Consider the following 23,982-nt stretch of genomic DNA (forward strand, 5'->3'; position numbering starts at 1 on the left):
CCCCACATTTAGGGAAGCCTAAGTATAGTGTTTATAAAAGTCTACAGTTTCATAATGTCCTAGGCCTTCAGATTTACTCACTGACTCACCCAGAGTACCTTCCAGTCCTGCAAGCTCCTTTCATGTGTAGTGTCCTACATAGGCATACCAGTTTATCTTTTGTGCTGTATTTTTACTGTGCCTTTTCTATGTTTCTGTATGTTTACAGAACATACAGAAATACCATTGTGTTCCAACTGCCTACAGTATTCAGTACAAACCTGTTTACAGGTTTGTAGCATAGGAGCAACAGGGTATACCATCTGGCCTAGGTGTGTAGTAGGTTATACTCTAGTACAGGTATACCGTATGACGTATGCCTGATGATGAAATCGCCAAATAACATACTTCTTAGAATGTATCCCTGTCATTAAGCAATGCATGACTGTATATGTACAACTACAAAGAAACTGTCCAACCAGTTGTTAAATGATATTATTTTTAAAAACTTCATGTCAGTCTTTAGTATTGTATTCCAATATTATCCTTGTTTGATTTTGTACAATAAGCTTGATTTTGATTATCCATATTAATATCCTCTTTTGTCAGCACAAATATGCAAATTGTGGCAATAGTCAAACCTCCTTATTTACATTTTATCTATGTGATTTCCATTTACCATGTAAGTTACAATGCAGTGTCCCCAAATGTTGGACCTGCTTCTTCTCTCTTGATAAGGCCCAAAATGGTGCTTGGAGGCCAAAGGCCCTGGCTGATTTGGCCCCTCCTTCCCCTTACCTCTGCTGAAAAGACTAATGCCTTTACCCCTTCTCTAGTCCACCCAACAGGTAAAGCATATGACTGCATGATTAACTGGCAATATGAGTCATCTGTAGACCACCTGTTAGAAAACACAACCCACAACACCCTGCTTTCAAAATCTTCTAAAAGCTCAACTAATAGGTGATATGATATCTACATATCCCCTAGATCAGAGTTCCAACGGGGCAGTTTGGCCTGCACTGTGCCTTATTAAACCAGTCAAGAGTTTTTGTTATGGAATGTGAATCAGAACGCTGTTTTGGTGCAGCACACATTCTCTAGGTAGCTAGGACTCCCTCTCAACCCCATTCATATGCAGTCTGTCTTCCATATCTGTGGGTTCCACATCCATGGACTCAGCCAACTGTCAATGGAAAATATTCAGGGGGAAAAAAAAAGATGGTTGTTTCTGTACTGAACACACACAGACTTATTTTTCTTGTCATTATTCCCTAAATACAGTATAACAACTATTTACATAACATTTACATTCCTTTGAAAGATACCAGGAGCTAGGGAAAGGGAGTGGGACCAACACAAGTTAAAATACCACAGGTCACTTGTTATTATGATTTAGTCATTTTTCTTGAAAGAAGACTCTTAGAATTACTACAAGCCTTTGGTTAATTTCCAAAGTTGTGAAACAGTTGATTTTGGTAATTCTTGTCAGTGTTCTCATTGCTTTTATGGAAGAGCGAATTTCTGGAGGCCCTTACTCTACCATCCCAGAAGTTCATCTTAATAAAAATTTAAGCTTATATACATATTTTGTTATAGAAAAATATACCATGATTAATAAAAGGGCAATACCCTGTCTTAGTATCAAATTCTGAATGGAAATAGTGGCTCATGCCTGTTAATCCCAGCACTTTGGGAGGCTGAGGCAGGAGGATCACCTGAGGTCGGGAGTAACCAGCCTGACCAACATGGTGAAATCCTATCTCTACTAAAAATACAAAAATTAGCTGGGCATGGTGGCACATGCCATGGTAATCCCAGCTATTTGGAGGCTAAGGTAGGAGAATCGCTTGAACCTGAGAGGCGGAGATTGCAGTGAGCTGGGATTGTGCCACTGCACTCCAGCCTGGGCGACAAGAAAGCAAAATTCCATCTTGGAAAAAAAAAATTCTATTTTTTTAAATGGATGATAATGGTTACCAAGTTACTATGATAATTAGGATTTTGTTTGCATAAAGGTAAATTACAATGTTTACAATAAACTGGAAACTGTATCCTCAGCATCTATTTAAGCCTTTAAAAAACCAGGTGTGACAACTTAAAAATGTACAAGAATGCCGTTTTTTTTTGTTTGTTTCTAACTCTCTTAGGAGATACATAGCAAAAAAGTTTGACTGAAACCTTCAAAAGGACATTCTGAAAACTTCTTCTGAATGTGTATATGATCATGTCACATACACATTCAGAAACCTCAGAAACTCAGACTAATGCTCCACTTCTTGGATCATCTTCAAGGAGCTCCATGATTAGGCTCCAGCCTTGCTTTTCCATCTGATCACTGGGTAGGCCACAAGTAAAGTCTCTGCTTCAGCCTTGGCCCATCCCTGTGACTATAACATGGAAATTAGATGAGAAGAGACAGGGGCAGACAAAGAGGTTAACTGCAGCCCACTGATGCTCCACACTGTACCTCAAATTCACAGGGTATTTAAGAATCATTTCCTATACACGACTATGTACCCACAAAACTTAAAATTAAAAAAAATTGTTTTAAGAATCATTTCCTGATTAACTGGCAAGTATTATTTAAATGAAAACTCAAAATTTTACTATAAATTTCCTTAAATATTTTTAAGACGTTTTCTCTATGAAAAATAAAGACACTAAGCACTACACATAAAGGAAGGCTAGTACTTACAAAAATATTTTGTCTACTTGTTTTAATTAGTATAGGAGCTACAAAGAGCTCAATGAAGCTTATCTGTCTTAACCTTTGATTTAATTTAACCTCCCTTATGTTATTTTAGTGTGTGAAACTGCTCCAAAGTGAGTAGCAAATTGAGCACAAGGCAATTACATTCAGTTAAACATGTTTTTCTTTGCTTAGATTAGGATTTAAACACAAAACTTTTACTTAGGCAAACCACTCTGTCAAAATAAACACGGAAGCTTCACACACACACACACACACACACACACACACACACACACCCCCAGCTCTTCAACTGTAGTTAACAACTTGGGCTTTTTAACATTCTCTTAATATATTTAGTCTACTCTCCTAGACCCACCCTTTCCTTACTTTGAATTAAAACCCCCAAGTCTACCCAGCCTCAGATTCAAACTAATAAAAAATTACAGGTTTCTGGCTGGCTGCAGTGGCTCCCACCTGTAATCACAGCACTTTGGGAGGGCGAGGCAGGTAGATCATGAGGTCAGGGGATCAACACCATCCTACCCAACACGGTGAAACCCCTTCTGTACTAAAAATACAAAAATTAGCCAAGCATGGTGGTGTGTGCCTGTGGCCCCCAGTTACTCAGGAGCCTGAGGCAGGAGAATTGCTTGAACCTGGGAGGCTGAGGTTGCAGTGAGCCGAGATCACGTCACTGCACTCCAGCCTGGGCAAAAGAGCAAGACTCTGTCTCAAAAAAAAAAAAAAAAAAAAAAAAAAAAATTACAGGCTTCTATTTTACCTGTTTTTTCCATTCTGGTTCTGATACTCTGATATCAGTAAGAAATCATGTCATTAATGGCTATAAAGTAGAAGAGTCATAATTTCCTTGTCTAATAGAAGCCATGTCAAGACCCAAAAGAACATGGACCCAGAATATGCCTGGTTTAGGCTGAACATCAGGATGAAGATAATGGTGTCATAGTTTATCCTAAATGCTCCTTAAAAGTATCAAAGTTTCACAGAATAGAAATAGGACAATCACTTTGGTCCAGATGCCACAAGCTCTTTTTGAGCACAAGGAGGCTCCTTCAGTGATGTGTCCAATACTACGTAGCTAGTAAGTGGCCTTCTCTCTTGCATTTCCACTCATACTGCACACAGGACAATCAAGAGCACAGAGCCAGCTTATTTGGAGAGATGGTGACCCCACAGCTTTGTGTAACCAGATTGTAGTATAAGAATAGTGTCTTATTCAAAATGTTCAATACTCATATTAATCCTTAGAGTACTTAAAAAATAGGTAAAAAGTAGCAAAAACTGCAAATTACTTTTGCACCAACCTAATATAAGTATTCAAAAAATTACTTAAACTCAATTACAGTATAAAGGTTTCCTGACCCCAATCTTTGCACTCCTTAAAAATAACGACAAGGAGGTCAATCTGCTTTAGTTAATAGAACTGCTAAACTCAAAAGAGGAGGATTTTCCTTGGAAAGAATGTAAAGAAACACCATTCTCTCATATGGAGATATTAAGTAGCAGAAAAATCATTGCCAGGGAGAAACAGAAGTTCAGCCTGCCTTGCCTGCATTCTGTTTGGGTAAACGGATTGAGTTAACATACCAACTCCCAAGATGATTTTAAGACCACTGTATTTATATCAATAAAATCTCAGCACGAGGTAGCTAAATTCACTTCTTTACCCTATCCATACCCTAAAATAAATGAAATCCTTATACTCCTTTGTTTTCCACTAGCCTTTTCTGCCCTGCTGAACTTCCTGAAATATACTCTTTCTGCTCCCTGCTTTCCTTCCAAATAACCTGGTAAAATGCTTTATAGTGATTACCCTGGCACTCATTCTGCTAGGTTCTGGGGAGAAAAGACAAAGCTTTTGCCTGGGGCCACACTGCCCAGCCTATTTCTGAAAAGCTGCATCAGCAACCAACAGGCAATGAATCTGTTGCAACAAGCAACAAGGAAAAACTTGTCAAAGAAGAGGGCATGTCTAAGTCTTATCCATACCTCAGTAAAAATGAAAACTAGACTCAACAGTCAGTCATGACTATGTCTTAGCCTAGCAGTTCACCACATATACAAACTTGAAGCAACTTACTATAATATGATTTGATTTCAAGAGACTATCTCATAAAATTTTCTAAGGAAAACTAAGTAAACTTACAATTACAGACTCCCATTGATAGTTTAAGCTAGTGATATTTTAACTAAACATTCATTCTTTTTCCATTTACTAACTTTTGTGGCACAAAATTATAATTTTATAGTATGACCATTCTCAAAGACTCAAAACTATTCATTTCAAAACCAGAAGGGAAGAATAATGTAACATTTGCGAAAAGAGTTACCAAAAAAAATCTAAAACTGATTTCTGAACATAAGAAAATTTGTTATATTAAATATGATTATACTCAACATATGTATTTATATTCTAAATGAATTCTAACTCATATGGCCAAAATTCATCAAGAAAAAAATATTTAAAATTAATTCTATAAAAATTATTCAAAGCCATCTTTTTTATTATCTTTTTTCTTTATTTTTTAAGCGCCACTCCCACCCTAAAAGTTATCTTTAGATCACATGTATCGCAGAACATTAAAACAAAAGTTGAGGAAAACTGATTTATTCTAAAGTCAAAAATTTCAAATTTGAGTATCTCTCATGGATGAAGCTAACAAATTGTTTTTTGTCAACCTAATCCCAAGAAAGATCATGATTCCATATAAAGTACTGATACATACACATGACTGGTATTTCATACCCACAGAAACTGTTTGGATAAAATCCACAATATAGTTTGATAAATTCACAATTCTATCATCTAATTGAAAATGCAAAACCTTAAAGGGAAGTAAGGAAATCATGAAAGTCTGGTGAACATTTCAAAATGCTTTTACGACAACATGCAAACTTCTACTCCACATGGTCCTAGAGGCAGGTAAAGAGGAGAAAGCAGAAAAGCCTGAAATGAATCAAAATATAAACTATGTGAAGCATAATTACAAATCCAGATGCACACTATAAATCATGCAGTACAACAGGCCAAAAGCAAGGCTCTGCTAATCAAATGGTTAAAATCTAAGTGAACTCTGCTGTTATAACAAAATCAGGAGAGCTTGGGGATAGGATTGATCCATAGATCACAACGGAACAATCCCAAAGTCAGCTATACTCACACTGGTGAAAGAACCCTCCCCCAGGCTTCTGTTGCCTCAGTTTCTCCCCACTATGGGGTCAGAAAGGCTGTTTGCAGCATCAGCTCCAGAAGGTCTCATTCAAAAAACTGGGCTTGCCCTGAGACCAGCAGGAGAATGAATACTACAGATTCCCTGGGCAAAATTTGCACAGCAAGAGCTCCCAGATCCAAACTTGCAGAGAAAGCAAAGGCTCCCCCAAAGCAGCAGAATACAGATTTGGAAGACCAGCATTCACTGCAAACTCCCTGGGGGAAAGCCAAGGTCTGCACTGGTTCTTCCAACAAATCAGTGTGTGCATTCATCACTAGCTGGGAAGCAGCCACACTACCACATCACAGAGAACCAAAAACTCACCTAGAAAAAGCTAAAATCCCCAAATGATGGCACGACGATTTGCTTTTCCAAACAGCTCTATGGTTTGCAAAGAGCTTGTCATAAACAATATCATGTTATCTTCACTTTCTGCAGATACAACTTGGACTTAGCAAGGTTCGGCGGCCTTGCAAAACCTGTGTCTTCCAAATCTCACACTCTTTAGAACAGGAATGAGTTTGGAAGCCTCTTCCAAATCAGACATCTGAGAAGGCACAGAGACTGGCTGGATCAGCATGATGCATGGTGTGTGAATAAACTCTTGGTTCAATTGAGTGCTATGTTTTCATTTTATTAATATACACATGTAATTTCAGTTCAAGTGCCAGAAGGAGGAAAATGAGAACTTTCTTATGATTCAGCATTTAAGTTTGTTATCATGAACAAGTTATGGGCAATTTAGCCTTAAGAGGCCTCATTTTGCAGCCTGGTTCTTGAGAAGAGGTAATTACAAGTAAATAATAAGTCTTTATCTATAAGCGTCAAAGTCCTATATAGCTGGAAAAAAACTACAAGGGATTTTAGAAATGTGCAAGAGACGGGTATTGAGCACTGGAGCTCAGCTTTTGACTGGACAGCAGTCAGTGGGCAGAGACTCAGAGAGGAGGTAAGGGAGGGCAGCAATTTTTTTTTCTTTTTAAGACAGAGTCTTGCTCTAACGCCCAGGCTGGAGGTCAGAGGTGTGATCTCAGCTCACTGCAACCTCTGCCTCCTGGGTTCAAGCAATTCTCCCGCCTCAGCCTCCTGAGTAGCTGGGATTACAGGCACGCTCCACCATGCCCAGCTAATTTTTGTATTTTTAGCAGAGACATGGGGTTTCATCATGTTGGCCAGGTTGATCTCAAACTCTTGACCTCAAGTGATCCACCTGCCTCGCCCTCCCAAAGTGCTGGGATTACAGGCGTGAGCCACTGTGCCCAGCCAGTTGCAACCAATTTTGAGAAACAGAGCCTTCCAAATGAAAAAGTAAACACAACCTCATAAATATAATAGCATTACTGTAAACTGGTATACAAATGAACTCAAAGCTGCTAACTTTATGCCATGCCCAAACTGCTTCGCCTACAAGCAATTTCACAACTTTCTTCACGCTCCCTTACCTTTATTGAGGTTCTACTTCTATGTAGATGTTAATGTAATAATACAAAACCATAAAATTTCTAACCAGTAAAGACAACGATAAACAAGGCTGAAAAACAAACAATAAACTAGGGAAAGTATATGTCAAAAAGTATCCTGAATATACACTTTGTGAAAAATCAGTAAGAACACAAACACCCTATAAGTAAGATGGACAAAAATCACAAACAAGAAAAAAACACAAATGATCCATATATATATAAAAAGATATTCACTGACAATCCAACAAATGCAAATATAACAATGAGATGTGATTTTTCATCCATCTGATTGGCAAAGATTAAAATGGCTATCAAATCTTACATTACAGAGTGTGAAGAAACTGCGTCACCACTAACAGTGTAAACTGGCAAACCTTGTCCTTAGGAGCAGTTTGACAATATGTATCAAAGCAGTGATCCTACTTCTAGGACTTTATCCTAAAGATAATCACATGTTAGTCATGAATTCTGGTCCATTAAGAACAGGAAGTGCCAGTTCAAATGTTCACAATCTCCCAAGCTGACACCAGGAAGTCTTTCTGTGATAGAAGGATTAGATCAACATACGTGTACAATGTGTGAGTAAAGTGCTTCCCTGGTCAAGTTTTTTCTTGTTTTACAAATTTAATTTCAGTTCAAGTACCAGAATGACAAGCATAAGGCTTTTTTCTTTTCTTTTTTTGAGATGGAGTTTTGCTCTTGCCCAGGCTGGAGTGCAGTGGCGTGATCTTGGCTCACTGCAACCTCTGCCTTCTGGGTTGAAGCGATTCTCATGCCTCAACCTCCCGAGCAGCTGGGATTACAGGTGTCCACCACCATGCCCAGCTAATTTTCGTATTTTTGGTAGAGATGGGGTTTCACCATGTTGGCCAGGCTGGTCTCGAACTCCTGACCTCAGGTGATCCACCTGCTTCGGTCTCCCAAAGTGCTGGGATTACAGGCATGAGTCACCGTGCCCAAAGAGCTTTTTTCATTTTTTTAGACAGCATCTTGCTCTGTCGCCCAGGCTAGACACAGCTCACTGCAACCCCTTCCTCCTAGGCTCAAGTGATTCTCCCACCTCAGCCTCCCGAGAGCTGGGACTACAGGCATGCACCACCATGTCTGGCTAATTTTTGTATTTGTGCAGAGGTAGGGTTTCACCATGTTGCCCAGGCTGGTCTCGAACTCCTGGACTGAAGTGTTTCACCCACCTTAGCCTCTCAAAGTCCTGGGATTACAGGCATGAAACACTATGCCTGACCCATAAGACCTTTTAAAAGTAATGTAAATGTCCCTATATTCAGTATTAAAACAGTATTGGTGTAATAAAAACAGTATTGATGTTTTCATATTGAATTTAAGTCCTCTCCTTTAAAAACCTGCACATAGTTTTTCATTATTTATGTACGTGTATGTGAGTCAAGATAGACCCAACATCAACAAAAATCCAACTATATAGCATGGGGGTCAGGCACACTTCCCTACAGCCAAGCCTTTTCTGCAAGAAGGGAAGGCCATCTCTGAAGCTTAGAGTCCTCATACTCAAATGTAGACTGCAGACCGCAGATGTCACATGTGACTCCTATTAAGCTCTCAAAAAGGGGAGCTGTGGCATCTTTACTGTTCCTGTCACCAGGAATGGCTGCTTCTCCCTTCTGTGAGTTCTACAGCCCCAACACACCAATCACCCAGGAATCTTCCCTAATTTGCTTCTGCACTGCAGCACATCACCTTCACTACTAAAAGTAAATGCCTAACATAGTGGGACTGTATCATTACTGAGGTAAAGAAAGTCACTGTGGCAGGTAGGCACTGCCTAGTAAGAACAGATCCAAGGAGCTGGAAACCATATGGAAGAATGATTTGAGCTTCCCTGTGTTTCAGGCATGTACAGCTCTGTCTCTGCAGGGCAATTCTTATTTCTCAATGCCAGGCCCTATTCATGGCTTCTGGCAGCACTGCTCTAGGCTCTCCATGTCTGTTCATTGACGACACCCATCACCAGCCATCTCAGGTTCCCACTCTCAGATTACAGACTGCACCCACTGCCAATTAAAAATAGCCAGAACTTAGGCCAGGTGCAGTGGCTCACGTCTGTAATCCCAGCACTTTGGGAGGCCGAGGTGGGTGGATCACAAGGTCGGGAAATTGAAACCATCCTGGCCAACATGATGAAACCCCGTCTCTACTAAAAATACAAAAACATTAGCTGGGCATGGTGGCGCACACCTGTATTCCCAGCTACTTGGGAGGTTGAGGCAGAAGAAATGCTTGAAACCAGGAGGCGGAGATTGCAGTGAGCTGAGATTGAGCCACTGCACTACAGCCTGGGCACCAGTGCAAAACTCCATCTCAAAAAAAAAAAAAGAAAAAAAAAATAGCCAGAACTTGTTTTTGTACATTTCTGTTTCCACTTCTGCCCACAGCTGTGTTAGGCATAACAACTAGTGTGTTACTTTAATAAGAAGTTGTGTTATACTAAATATTATACTGAAATAAGCACCACACTCAGGAGTGCTCATTTATAAAACGAAAACAAACCTTGTGATTCAGTTTCAACATTAGTGTCGAAAGACTCTCCTGAGATGACTTTATAACCTGAAGGGACATGATCTAAAGTATAATCAAACCTATGCTTACCCCTAGGGACAAATATATATTTTAAATGTGGCAAGTAGCTACTTAACTTACATGAGCAATTTGATACCTTACTAACTTTCATCTCAATTCATCCTCTTGATCAGTGTTATGAAGGAACAGACCTTAAGGCATTCTATTTTTAATTTCCAATAAAATGAAACAAAAAGAAATGTGAATTACAACACCTAGGCCATCTTTTCCTATCTATCTGTAATTGTTCTTGGGCCGGGGTGGGGGGTAGTAATATGATTTGAATGGCAATATATTTTTGAAGGGGTCCTGAATATGCCACTGTGGCATAAAAATGAAAGACCTGAAAGTGTTTAAGCTCCTGAAATCTCTTACTGGCCTAAAAGCAGACGCTCCCAAAAAGAATTCAATTAACATAAATCCCCTCCCCAAGAGCAACCAGGAAAACTGACTCATCACCAGAGATGAGAAGTCTTTACACCACACTAAACTGCTATTACCACAAAACTATCGTATCTTCCATCTATTCTCCTAAAGGCCCATTTATCTTTCCAAAAAGTCCACTATTTTCCCATAAGCTCCTTTTTCTCCCCTCCTCTTCCCCTATTAAAATAACATACAAGCCCCCACTTCTAACCACGCCTTTGAGTCACATTTTTCTATGATCAAATGTCATTTATCTTGTAATCTGTCTCTTGCCAATTTAATTTGCAAACCCTCAATCACTAAGCCTAAGAAAGCAGAGAAAGTTTTTTCCTCCCTGACAATTTAAATCTATGAAATACACTGTATTATGAGTATATATGAGAACAATGCTTTCTTATTAAATGCAATCTAAGCAATTATATGACTACATTTAACACTTCATCGTCCTCTTTGCACACTTTACACTTCCGCTTAATATCTTATTTCTCACTCTTAGACCTTTCAAGTATTATCCTCATCTGTATAATCTAGCAAAAATAATTTGTCTGAAAAATCAGAACATTTTAAAGTATTAAAAATGCTACTCACTTTTTGCTAGTTTATAAAAAGATCTCAAGTACAATTAAGCTGAAACATCCTGTTGATCAAATAAAGCAAGTTGTTACTTCAGTAACCACTGAAAACTGGAAGCTTTCTGAAATATACAAAATACACACAGTCACTCTGTACAAAACAATAGCATCTCCCCTCACCAAAATGTATTGTTTTAAAAACTGATAAGATGTTGACAAAAATAAAATGACAAAACAAGATAATTAGTACAACTAGGCACAGAGATATACACTTTCTACCAAGGTATGAAAAATAAACCACAGGGACAAGCCCCTACCTCTAGAGAAAATCTCATCTGCTCAGATGGTCCCAATCCCTCCCCTTGGCATCTAGTTCTCTGATGTTAACCTCAATTAGTAACCTCACATGGCTCGGACGGCACAGGGCTGCTGCTGCCCACAATTAAGACAGGCTTTCCATACAGCAGTCTTGGATCCTGCAACACTGTCATCCTGCTGGGCAGAAAAGCAGCATGTGCCATGTGCCCACTGCTTCACTGAAAAACCACAATTGAGGGTCCATGGCAGGCTCCACCTCCAATCCTTTATTAGCTGTATTAAAAGATACTCATTCTGTAAAAATATATAATTTTACAAACTTGTCAACAACCTATGATTACCCCCTTTTCAAATTCAGCTGACCATGTCCTTGCTTATAAACCTAAGTGGACGGTTCTCCACTTGCTACAAAACATCCAGCTTTGACTGGCCCAGCCCCCTTTCCAGCCTCCAGTACTGCCATGGCACCTCATACTGGCCACATCAAACTCCTGGACCAACCAAAACTCAAAGCCCTCTCTCATCTCCCTCTGTTTGCAACACCCTTCCTCTATCTTTAGAATTCACTGTCTCTCTTCCTTTAAGATTCAGCTCAAAAGTCCCTCCTCCAGGAGACATCATTTTCTCCAATGGGTACCAACAGTCCATTATCATGGCTCCTGTTGTTCCCATGTCTCTCTGCCAGCTTCACAGTGAGTCCTTGAGGGTGTGGATTCTGATGCCCCCAAGTATAATTTAACATTGTACTTCTCAGTCATAGGAGACAGTAGGTGCATAACAAATGTGCAGTAAACGGATGAGTGCATAAACAATGAATGAGGATCTAATGGATGAACTCTCCAGTAGTTGTCTAGAGAAAGGGAAGGGTCTTTTGCTTAATTCTCAGTAACACTAAGCCCTGGCTGATCCCCCAAAGTACATCCTAGGCTCCTCACCTCCTTTCAGCTACACAACTCCACATACTCATTTGACTTCTCCATCTTCAAATCCAATACTTACATTTAACCCAATATTTTGCCACTCATACACTCCTGCTGTTTCACAGCTGTCCTTGTTTAATACATGTAATAACTTATTTACATTTATTTCTATATAAGGAAGATGTACCCATTTTTACAGGTTGCTTTTTGTTTGCTGATTTTTAGCTAAATCATCTGATTTTTTCCCCAGTAAACTATGATAAGAAAGAGAAGATGGGGGAAGAGTAGATAATCATTTTGAGTCAAAGTAGTCCTTGAATAAAAACTTGCACCATACTATAGTCTTTTTCCACATTAACCTAATGTCTCTCAGAGTCTGTTCTTAACAGCACAATGGCTTAACAAGTTTTTTAGTTGGATAAAGTTGAACAAACCACAAAATTTACAAAGTTGTTGCTGACAGGGCTCATTTCTGCCAGGCCCTGTGCCAAGGTCTTTCAGATATATTATTTTCCTTCAAAAAAAACACACCAAAGGATTGCATTTAGAAAATGGAGGTGGAGAAAGCTTAAATAACTTGCCCCAAAGTCACTTTGCTAGTAAGTTATGGCACCTAGGTTTACACCCAGACCTGAAGTACCCAGTCTTTCTCACTAAAACTTTAAAAACTCCAGACCTTACTTCAGTAGATTAGAATCATGATACAGACAGAATTTCAAAGGTCTATGCTTTCATCTTCACTAACTCTATCACCAGTTACTAAAACATTGTTTACCATTACTACTATTTCTTTTTTTGAGACGAAGTCTCACTCTGTCACCCAGGCTGGAGTACAACAGCGTGATCTCAGCTCCCTGCAACCTCCACCTCCTGGGTTCAAGTGATTCTCCTGCCTCAGCCTCCTGAGTAGATGGAATTACAGGCATCTACCACCACACCTGGCTAATTTCTATATTTCTAGTAGAGATGGGGTTTCACCATGTTGGTCAGGCTGGTCTCGAACTCTTGACCTCATAATCCACCTGCCTAGGCCTCCCAAAGTGCTGGAATTACAGGTGTGAGCCACTGCGCCCGGCCACCATTACTACTTTTTAAAATCTCTGTTTACCACCAAATCAGTAAAGACCACGTAAGTCCCCAGCAGAAATACATCCAGCCTTGCAAACTCCCCCTAGGTATGACAGCATCTGCTCCAGATTCTGGATGCAAATGGGGCCCTCCAGTTGCTGAGACATTTTGGGGTACCAGCAATTCTCCAGCATGCCTTTAAAACAACCAGGAAATGAAGAAGCCATGGGGAAAAGCACTCTGACCACAGAAATGTCAAACTGGTACAGTCTTTCTATAGGGCAATCTGTCAGCATGTATTAAAAGTCATAAAAAATATGCATATCCTTTGACGCAGCAAGTACACAGGGAAGAATTTTTCCTAAGTGCATGCTATGGTTTGAATGTTTGTGTCCCTCCAAGATTCATGCTGAAACTTCTTCCCCAGTGCAATAGTTTTAAGAAGTGGAGCCTTTAGAAGGTGTTTAGGCCAAGAGGGTTCCCATGAATGGGATTAGAGCCCTCATAAAGTGCTTAAGGGAACAAGTTCATCCCTTTCACCTTTTCGGCCATGTGAGGATGCTGTGAGAAAACACCATCCATGGAATAGGCTCTCACCGGCTACAGAATCTGCTGGCGTTGTGACCCTGGACTTCCCAGCTTCTAGAACTGTGAGAAATACATTTCGATTATTTATAAATTATCCAGACTGAGGCATTTTGTTGCAGCAGCAGAAACAAACTAAAACACGAACTAAGTAAGTAAGTGGACAAATGCCCAGAGATATATGAATAAGAACCTAAAAGTAAACAATAGTGGAATGATCAAATTTCCGAGGCACAGACAAATGATGATACACCTGTATATTTACTGCTTTGCTAAAACGTCCACGAAGTATTCTAAGTGTAAAAATTGGATTATAAAATATATGATCTTCTTTTTGCAGAAACTATACATGTACTTTGAAAAGTTTTGTGAGAAAAAAATTTAAAGGCTCCAAGAATATATATCAAAATATTAATAATGTTGATCTCTAAGTGGTGGAATTATGTGTTTAACCAGAAAGGCAAAGAAAACTTTTTTTCTACAATGCTTATTACTGGTAAAATAATAAAATAACACAATATTTTCAAATAAATAAAGCCGTTAAAATGCCAAAAAGTTGGTGATCAAAATTAGGACAGATTTTTTTTTCTGTAAAGAATCTCTTCTGATACCTTCAAGTGTTCTAAATTATTCATAGCTAAAAGCCTGAAGTAAACTCATAGGAGGATTAAGCTGCAAGAGATTTTCCCATTTTATCTCCCGTTTTCAATTCTCCATGGAATAAAATATATTCTTGGACTTACAGGAAAACTGACATTGAAGATTTAGTTTCTAGAACTTAAGGACAGGTCACAGGTCCTGTAACAAGTAGAGAATGAGAGAAAGACAAGACTCCGCATAGAGTGCCATGAGCAGAGCACAGAGAGTTCTTCACTTTAATACACAAAGTGTACAGGAAGAATCTTCAATGCATGAGGCAGCATTTTCAATAGACAATATCCGAAGGTGGCAAATACTTCTTGAGACCCTAAAAACTAACTTCTAGGTAAGGCAAGAAAATGTTTTCTAAGATCACAATGGTGCTCTATATACCTTACATCCTCAACAGATGCTCCTTGATTTGAAAATAAACAGCAAACATTTTTCATTTTCCTTCTGATGGATATACATAATTTAAATATAGTAGAATTAAAGTAAACATCTAAAAAGAAACTATTTAAAATATACTACAAACCTAGGTTATAAAAACTGTGTTTAGTGGCCTAAATATGCAACAGAATACAAATCCTGTGCATAGGGAACAGGTGATACTCCAAAAAAATCTACTTGTAAACAGATATATGGAATGCAGAATGCATTTTCCCATGGAAACATTGCTATAGTGGTGGTTAATTCCCAGTTTCCTCCACAATGCCTATTTAGTTGTTAGTGAGAAACATTTATCCCACATCTGAGTTTTATGTGAATGGCACTGGTGGTCTAAGTGAAGACACTCATAATGCTAGGGGAATAAGAATGGCTCTTTCACTCAGAGCTGAAGCCTCTCAGCTGAATCCCTTTCCATAAAGGTTTCCAAGTAAAGAGATGCCATCCTCAAGGTCATACTCTCTTCCTGGGGGGAGCCCAAGTCCAAATGACCAGTCCACTGGGAGTCAGGGGAGTGTGTGGAAGAAGGTCCTGCCCCTATTATTTAAGGTGAGATAACTCTGAAAGGCCATTCCACCTCCAGAGCTCCCCAAGAGAGGATCAACTGAGGTCTCTGTTACAGAAGCATCACAGTTCAACTCCTGCCTCTGCCCAATCCTGCTTCCTACCGTCCTCCACTAGGAATGATGCTAAGAGCACCCTCCAGTAAACCTCCAGCACATGTATCTCTGCTCACACTATTTCCAGGATCTAAGACAAATAGCTAACACTTCATAAGCTGGTAGTATAAGTTAAACACTGTTCTAATGTATGTAATCTATTTATTTTAAATACATTGACTAGATAGATAGAGATATTTTACTACATCTGTAGGAGTAGGTACACTAATCCCATTTTACATAAGCAGAAACAAAGGTTCAGAAAAGCTAAATGACTTGCCCAAGGTCATGTGGCAAGTAATTTGAGGAGCCAGGATTTGAATCTAGGTCCACCAAACGCAAAGCCAATCACTATGCCAATGAACTCCATCTGTAGAAACAGTTCCACGAATTAAGGCAGACTCTACAGCCCACAGGTTCTGGTGGCAAGTCAGGAATGAGTGGAATAATGAACCATGGTCATCCAATAACAGGAATTTATAAAAATACTTAAGATCCAGGCCCATCGAAAACTAGATATACTATAATCAGGGTTTCAAATATTTTTAGGCCTGAAGCAAAAATGTAGAGGCCTAATGGAACCACCATGAAACTACATATCTACCTGTTGATTATTAGATTCTAAATATAACCATTGGCAATCTTGTCTACCTACAGTGAAAATGCAAACAATATGGGCAGACAGATGTTTACTATGTAGGAAGAGGATGGAGTGCTCTTTTACTCCAATCCCTGAAAAAAAGCCTCATAAACTAGTATCTAATAAATTTCTTATTAGCGGTACAATATCCTTATAATTAATAGTAACTTAAGATACATAACTACAACCAGTTCAACTTCTTCAACTACAACTATACCATAGCTTCCCCAAGCTCTCCCTAGCTGGTCATCTTCTTTTATAGAGTATTTGTTTATGCCCACTTGACAAACTGAACAGCTAAAAGCTAATATTGCCCTGCCCTGGTGACCACACTGCCCAAGAGCTACAAGACACAAAACCATTCTATAAACTCCAAACAACTACAAATAAACACTATTAATTTTAAGTGAAATCATTAAGTTTGCATGTTTGCGGATATATATAGCTGACTTGAACAGTGAAAACAAACTATTTAAAAGTTTTCAAAGAATACTAAGTACCTCCTTTCTGGGAATAATTACTTGATTTGTTTGCAATATTCGTAATTACAAAATCTAATGTCACAGTTAAGTAAAAAACTGAAATACACTTAAAATGCTACTAATAATAACGTTAACACTAAAAATTCAAACATTGGTCCTCAGTTGATTTTGAAGGTTTACACGTCTCTTGTGCCTTCCTTTAAAAATGTACCAATAATACCTCTCCCACACCTTCCCCTTATAAAGTATAGCTTTAAAGAGCCAAACAGAAACAAAGGGATTTGTAATTTCCTTATTCACTGATCTTGCACACAGGAGTCCCCAGCATCCAAGTTCAGTTATCATTAACCGCAGAATTGCAGTGAGGCGTTCTTCAAATTAAGGTGAATCATTCAGGAAGACTTCACACAACCGGGCATCATAAAATTCGGCTCACTCCTCTTCATGTACGTTATATTCTCTGACCCTGACTATAGGAATTTTGGCCCATTCCTTTTTCACCCCACTTTCACTTGATAAAATAAGCTCCTAATCAGAAATATAGCGTCACACAGACATACACTTGCTGTGCTGCTAAATATTCTTGAGTTTGTCACTTCAGAGAATAACCCTTACCCAGTTTGATATGTACAAACTAGAAAATACAAGTAGTCTAAGAAAAAAATTTCCTCACGCCACCCTGAACTGGTCTAATCTTTTGGAGCAAGAAAAAAAGGGAAAGGCAAACTTGAATCAGCTTCACACAGGTCAAAGAAAAAGGGGGCAGAGCAAACCAAAACCACCACCAGAACAAGAATGCAAGCTCCCTGAGGACCAGGATATCTCCTCCTGATTACCGCTGGATCCCTTAGTATTGAACACGGTACCTGTAACACTGCAGGTGGTTAATCTTTTTTGAATGAATAAATGAAAGCTGTCATCATTGTTCATGCACTCTGTGAGAAACTTTAAGCTCATTATATATGTAACCTTTAAAATAACAAGAACTAGGAGCATAATAGGGAAGGGGCACTCCAAGCCTCTCAATAACACTAGGAGAGAGCCAGGGTAATTTCTTTTCAAGTTTAGAAACAAGGAAATTGAGGCTCAGAAGACTGACCTTTCCAAGATGACAAAGCTCTAAATGGCTGAGCCACGAGTCTGTCCCACCCAGTGTGAGCACCTTTCTCTTGCCACATCAATACCAAAATGAAGGTTAAAGCCAGGAGAAAAACAAAAGAACCTGAAGAACACAGGCTGCCCAAAACTTGTATTCTCAAACATTCTCAAATGCGGCAAGTTTGTTCCCAAAAATAAGTAAATAAATCTCCCTATTTCAATATTGCCAAGACACAGCCAACGGGGCCTACAGTTCTAACAGGCTACATTCAGCCGCCTCTGTTCAGAGCACTGTGGGCTGCTTATAAGTGCAGGTGTCCTGTTTAAAAAGTGCCTCATCTACACAAAGAATGGCTTCAAAAGCTGAAGCTGTAAATTAAAAGCCAGATATAAAAATTCAAATCTCCCTTCATTAAAATACCTACATCGTCTTCCCGGAAAAAGTGCCTGACTAAAGGAATTCAAAGAACTGTCCAAATAAGTAAAAGTGTTTGCCCAGCACCTTATAACGAAAACCGTGTCTCTGTAGTGAGAACAGAAATCCTGTCACATCTTGGCCAGTTCTTAAGTGCCCCCTCAAAAGGAGCATTCAGGCACTACCTAAGACTATGAGGCTTCCTTCTGAAAATGTTAAGCAGAATGACACAGAGAAAGATTTTTTTTTTTAACTCCAGGCTGGGAACGGAAGTCAAGTTCAGATTCTCTTCCTTCCTCAAGCAAGCCAGAGAATTAAAGAGCAAACACACAGGCCCTAAATGTCTCAAGGCCTTTTCACCTGTGGCAATCGACGCAGCAAGCCTGGGTGTGCGGAGAATTAAGGATCTCCTTCTCTCAGGGGGTTACGGGCGGCCTGGGAGCACCAGGAAGAATGAACCGGTGCCTAAGTTTTCAATCGGATCATTCTTCTCAACTTGGGCGGCTCTTTCCTCCCTTCCTTCCTCCCTTCAGCCCGGCACACACGGCGGGGCAGTGCCAGCGCGGGCAGCAGGCTGGGCCCCAGGGCAGCGCTGCCGCCGCCGGGCGCCCCTCGGAGTGTGGGTCGCGGGCTGCCCCCCGCGCGGACACTGGGCAGGGGTCGCAGATCCTTCTCCGCCGCCAGGCGTGGGGACCACGAAGGGGCAGCCGCGGCGGGGCAGAGGGGCGGGGTGAGCACTTCCTGACTCTCGCATTGTCCACGCACCACCCGCGCCACCCAGGGCCCCGCCACCGCGCCGTCCCCGTCGGGGAGGAAGTTGGCGCTCGCCCTGCCAGCCCCTTCTTACCGTTCTTGGCATCGCCCGCGGCTGCAGCCCCCGCGGCGGCTGCGGCGTTGGCGGCGCCAGTCCCCGCGCCTCCGGCGCCCGCCGCGCCCCCGGTGCCCGGCGCGCCTGCCGCCGCCGCCCCGCAGCCTGCCGCCGCCGCCAGGGCCCCCCCGGCCGCCGCTCCTGCCGCACCCGCCGCTGCCAGGGCCCCGGCTCCATTTTCCTGCTCGTCGCCGCTGCTGTTGGCGCGTTTGTTTTTGCGGCCCCCTTTGCTGTTTTTGGGGTTGGGCATCTCGCTCGCGGGCGTCCAGGTAGGTGCCCGGCGTCAACGAAGGCGGCTCCCAGCGGCGCGGCCGCTCCCGGCCCTGCGCGGAGCCGGCTCCGGGAAAGAACGGAGGGCGCAAGCCTGCGGTCCCTCAGCGTCCGTCTAGCCGCGCGGCCCGTGCAGCGCCATGCGGGCCGCCGCGCCCTCTCCGGCCTCCTGGAGCCGGCGCGCGGTCACCCGAGGCTCGCAGCCGCGCGGGCGCCTCGGGCCCGGGGCACGAGCTAGACGCTCCCGAGCCGGAGAGAAAAGGCGGGTCTCAAGCTTGTTTTGATTCGGCTGCGCTGACACGCTCTGGGCCCACCCCGTCTCGTGACGACACTGGGGATTCAGCCTGGCCGCGCCCACCAGGTGACCTCACGGCGGGCGGCACCGCCCGCGTGACGTCACGCCATGCGCGGGGCCGGCCCACCTCGAGTGACGTCATCCAGGCGTTCCCCATCCCGGGCCTCCTGGGTTCCCCAGCGTTCGTGGCCACCCTTCTTCACTTGCTCCACGCGCCAGTGCGGTGGCATGTGGAGTTCTTCGGTGGCCTCCTGACCTTAATGTAATTGAGGCTTAGAACAGTATGGTCTGGAAAAATAAGCTGTGTGACTAGAGCAAGAATGTAAAACAAAGGTTTGGATTAATAACCCATTCAAAGGTTATGCCATTCAGTATCAGTAATTAAAGAAACAGGGTGAGCCGGGTGCGGTGGCCCACGCTTGTAATCCCAGCACTTTGGGAGGCTGAGGTGGGCGGATCACCTGAGATCGGGAGTTTGAGACCAGCTTGACCAACATGGAGAAACCCCGTCTCTACCAAAAATACAAAATTAGCCGGGTATGGTGGCACATGCCTGTAATCCCAGCTACTTGGGAGGCTGAGTGAGGAGAATCGCTTGAACCTGGGAAGCAGAGGTTGTGGTGAGCCGAGATCGTGCCATTGCACTGCAGCCTGGGCAACAAGAGCAAAACTCTGTCTAAAAAACAAACAAACAAAAATAACAGGGCGGCGTTTCCAGACAATGGAGATGAACAGCAGGGCCCTGAATGTGAAGATGTGAAGCCTTCACAGTCTGGTCGTGAAAACAGTTCATTCAAACAAGACCCACCATCCAAGGATGTAGCTAGATGCCCGGACTATGAAGCAGTCCCTGCTTGGGTGGAACCCATTCCTGTGGGTAGGACTGAGTGGTCCTGAAAGATAGGTGGCCACGTTATGAGCAGGAGTTAATGAGGTGACACCTGTGAAGAAAGGCAATGACCTGAGGGCAGTGGACCCCTGGGAAGAGCTCCACTTGATCTCTTTCTGCAATTCTGTTCTGCCTTTTTGGCCAACTCCTTCCCTTCCCTCAGGTCTCAGCTCAGATACATCACTTCCACAGAGACCATCCCAGGAGACCTGTCAGAAGTTCCACCCTGTTATGTATCTCCTCCATCTCTAATTATGTTGGCAATGTACGTGTTTACTTATTTCTTGATATCTCCCTTTCACTCAAATGAAACCTCCATAGATAGATTTTATCTGCCTTGGGCACATCAGAGAACAGCTAGCACGAATTTGTTGAATGTATAAATTAGGTTCTTTCCTCAGGAACTGTGGAGGAAAGACTAGTTTAGCTGACAGTTTTGCAGTGTCCCCTTTTATAGTCTTTAATTCAGCCCTTCAGTAAAGGCTCTGTCATGGTGGTGTCGTTACCATTAGAGAGTTTTGACAGCAAGTTGTTCGGTTCTTGGAGTTTTGAACAAACAGCTGGACAAAACGCCCAGCAAAGCAAGGAAAGAAGAAAGCAGGGATTTACTGAGAATGAAAGTACACTCCACAGTGTGGAAGAGGCCCCAGCAGTGGCTCAAGGGCCCGGATACAGAATCTTCTTGGGTCCAAATACCCCCTGGAGGTTTCCCACTGGCCACTTCATGCTCACCTCAAGTAAATGAAGTGGTTGCCCACAATTGGTCTGATTGGTTGCGGAAAGCAACCAATCAGAGGCTGAATTGGAGTTACAAAGGTTACACTTCTGTGCAAACATCTGATTGGTTGCAAGAAGGTGAGGGTTTGCAAAGGGAGTAGCTTCTGGCCCTTTTGCTACTTAGGTTTGGAAAATTAGGGTTTTCCTTTCAATGTAGTTGTAGGAAGTCGGAGTAGAAAGGGCCTTAGGTTCCCTGCCTCCAGACCCTCTTCTCCTGCCGCATTGTGAACTATAGAGATATAGACAGGAAAGTACAAGACACAGTACCCTCTCCACATTCAGGTAATGGAGAGGGAATTCTGACTGAGTGCTCTGGGCAACCGTAGCAGAGTGCATAACAGAGCCTGGAGCAGCAAGCAGAAGCCCTGGATAGGTTGGACTGTTTAGTAGGAAAAAAAAATGATGAAACTTTTAATTGTCTCATATATATTAGAGGATAGTGAGCCTTTAGAAGGCCCTATTGATGGATATTTTGTGCTTATATTTTCATGTCTATTTCTCCCCCATCTTGAAATCCTCTAAGTGCTAAGAGAGCAGGGATTGTGCCTAGCTTTCTAATGCTGCAGAATCTAACATAAAACTTGACCCACAGTAAGTATTCAAAAAAATTTGTTGCATGGAGAATACCTAAAGCACTCTTCTTCTGGCTACATTTTTCTGAATCTTAAAGTCTCAGCTAAATCATCAATTCTCTAGGAAATCTCTGACAACCCAAAACTAGACTTGTCCCCATATGCTCCCTGCACCTTCCTCACCACAACAGCTTACACACTGGGATATTGCTTTGGTGGCCACTTGGACACCAAAAATGAGGGATGAAAGAGTGAAGTCAAGAAATTCTGAAAATCAGAGGAAATGATGATGGTAGTTCATTAAAGGGAGACTTCCGAGGGAAGACAGTGGAGTTGTGGAGGAAGCTAATGAGTTACTGTTGCCCATTCAGACTTAGCTTAATTTCATTATTGATACCACTAGAGGTCTCAAAATATGTTGGTGATGTTAGTTTTGGTGTTTCTTTTTTTTGTTTGTTTGTTTGTTGTTGTTGTTGTTTTCTAAGTTGTGAAGATGACGACATTTTAGGTTAGAGTACAAGAAAATTGAGATAATTATTTTCTTGAATAAGCACATTGCTATCATGCCATATTGGATCAGAGTTAGTATGCATGTACTCTGCAGACAGACATTCACACCAGCTGCCTCCCACCTGTACATAACTGAGACTTAAGAATTGGAAACTTTCCACAAAAATATCCTAATTGGCTCAAAGCACCCAGATATCCAGCCAGTTGCTGTTCTGGTTAATTGTGTGAGCCACCTCCTTCTATTCAAACTGAAACAAAATGAAAAGAAGGAAGGAGAAGCTTGCCACTTCTTCCATGCTCAACCTCGCTAATCTATTTTTAGCTTTAGACAAATTTGATGCAGAGTCAATAGTTCCGATTTTATTGCTACAAAGACAATATACTAAAATTAAGTTGTTAGGAACAAAATTTAGGTGACGTTAAAGGACTTCATTTCCTATGTTCTATGTAAGGTGTGGAATTTCTCAGGAATCCTGCTGTCCTACCTCTTTTCCCACCATTTCTGAAGGTGAGAGAGAGAGAGAGAGAGAGAGAGAGCATATCAAAAGACAAAAGGTGGCAGATGGTACAATGGAAACCCTCTCAGAAGCTTCCGTAAATATAAAGAACTCCAAAGAAATGAAGAAGCCACTCTGTTCTGCACATCTACACTTGTCTTCTCATTCTTCAATTTCCCTGATTAACTCATGCTCTGAAATAAACTTCAAAAAAATTATACCTCTATCCTAGGTTTCCTTCCCCCAAACCTCACCCACCCTATAGCTCACTTCTCTGGAAAAACAAAATAAAGCACAGCAACAAATCAAGGGCATCAAAAGCAAACAGTTTACACCTTTGGGAAAGGGGTGGGCTAATCTTCAGGGCTGAAACTGGAATAAGCAGTCATTGTTTCTGTGCCCTAGTTTTGTTCGTTTGACATATTGTGCCTGTCCTCTGAGCTCCTGGGGTCAGCTAAGTTTGGATCAGGTTTAAAGTACAAAATATATGTGTTAAGGATACTTGAAGACACAGAACATAGGTAAGAAGCCAAATATCAAAATACACCTTGATCAAAAAAATCATATAGGAACTCAGAAGGAATTCTGCAGATAATACAGTAATACACACAAGAATATGTCCACAATTGAAAGATAAGCTGAAAGGTACTAAGGCCTGATCTGCCAAAAAGTCACTTCAAATAAATATACCTAGAGCAACGTATTGTCTTTATGCATCAGTTTTTTTTCCTATGGAAATAGCTTCTTCTATGGCCACAGGCTTTCTTTGAGGAATAATGACAATTGTGATTATAAAAACTTTGAAAAAATGGAATATTAAAGCAAATAATATTGATTAATAAATTCCATAGATTCTCCTTTAGGCTGTTCCTGATTACCAATATTAATAGTTTTTTCAAATATTTCCCCTTAAAATCTCTTTTCCATCCTTTAGTTGTGACTTTTACATTATTTTCATGATCTAGAAAAGCAGTCATAAAAAAAGAGTCAGAATTTTGTTCTCAGTGACCTGAACTTGCTGCTTACTCCAACCTCTGTGCCTTCCTTGCTCATACTATTGTCCTAGTTCAGCATCA

At 41.4% G+C, this 23,982-nt stretch overlaps 1 protein-coding gene across 1 annotated transcript in view; it reads right to left on the reverse strand.

Annotated features, from left to right (window-relative positions):
* Nucleotides 1–19,378, reverse strand: part of HECA (hdc homolog, cell cycle regulator) — a 43,808-nt gene extending 24,430 nt beyond the window's left edge. Inside the window, exon 1 of the mRNA XM_021670827.2 lies at nt 19,076–19,378. Coding sequence (XP_021526502.2) covers nt 19,076–19,346 — 271 coding nt within the window. The 5' untranslated portion in view covers nt 19,347–19,378. The remainder of the gene's footprint in view (nt 1–19,075) is intronic.
* Nucleotides 19,379–23,982: the final 4,604 nt, after the last annotated feature.

Source organism: Aotus nancymaae, unplaced genomic scaffold (assembly GCF_030222135.1).
Source record: "Aotus nancymaae isolate 86718 unplaced genomic scaffold, 86718_ANA_hifiasm-v0.15.2.pri h1tg000040l, whole genome shotgun sequence".
Classification (NCBI taxonomy): domain Eukaryota; kingdom Metazoa; phylum Chordata; class Mammalia; order Primates; family Aotidae; genus Aotus; species Aotus nancymaae.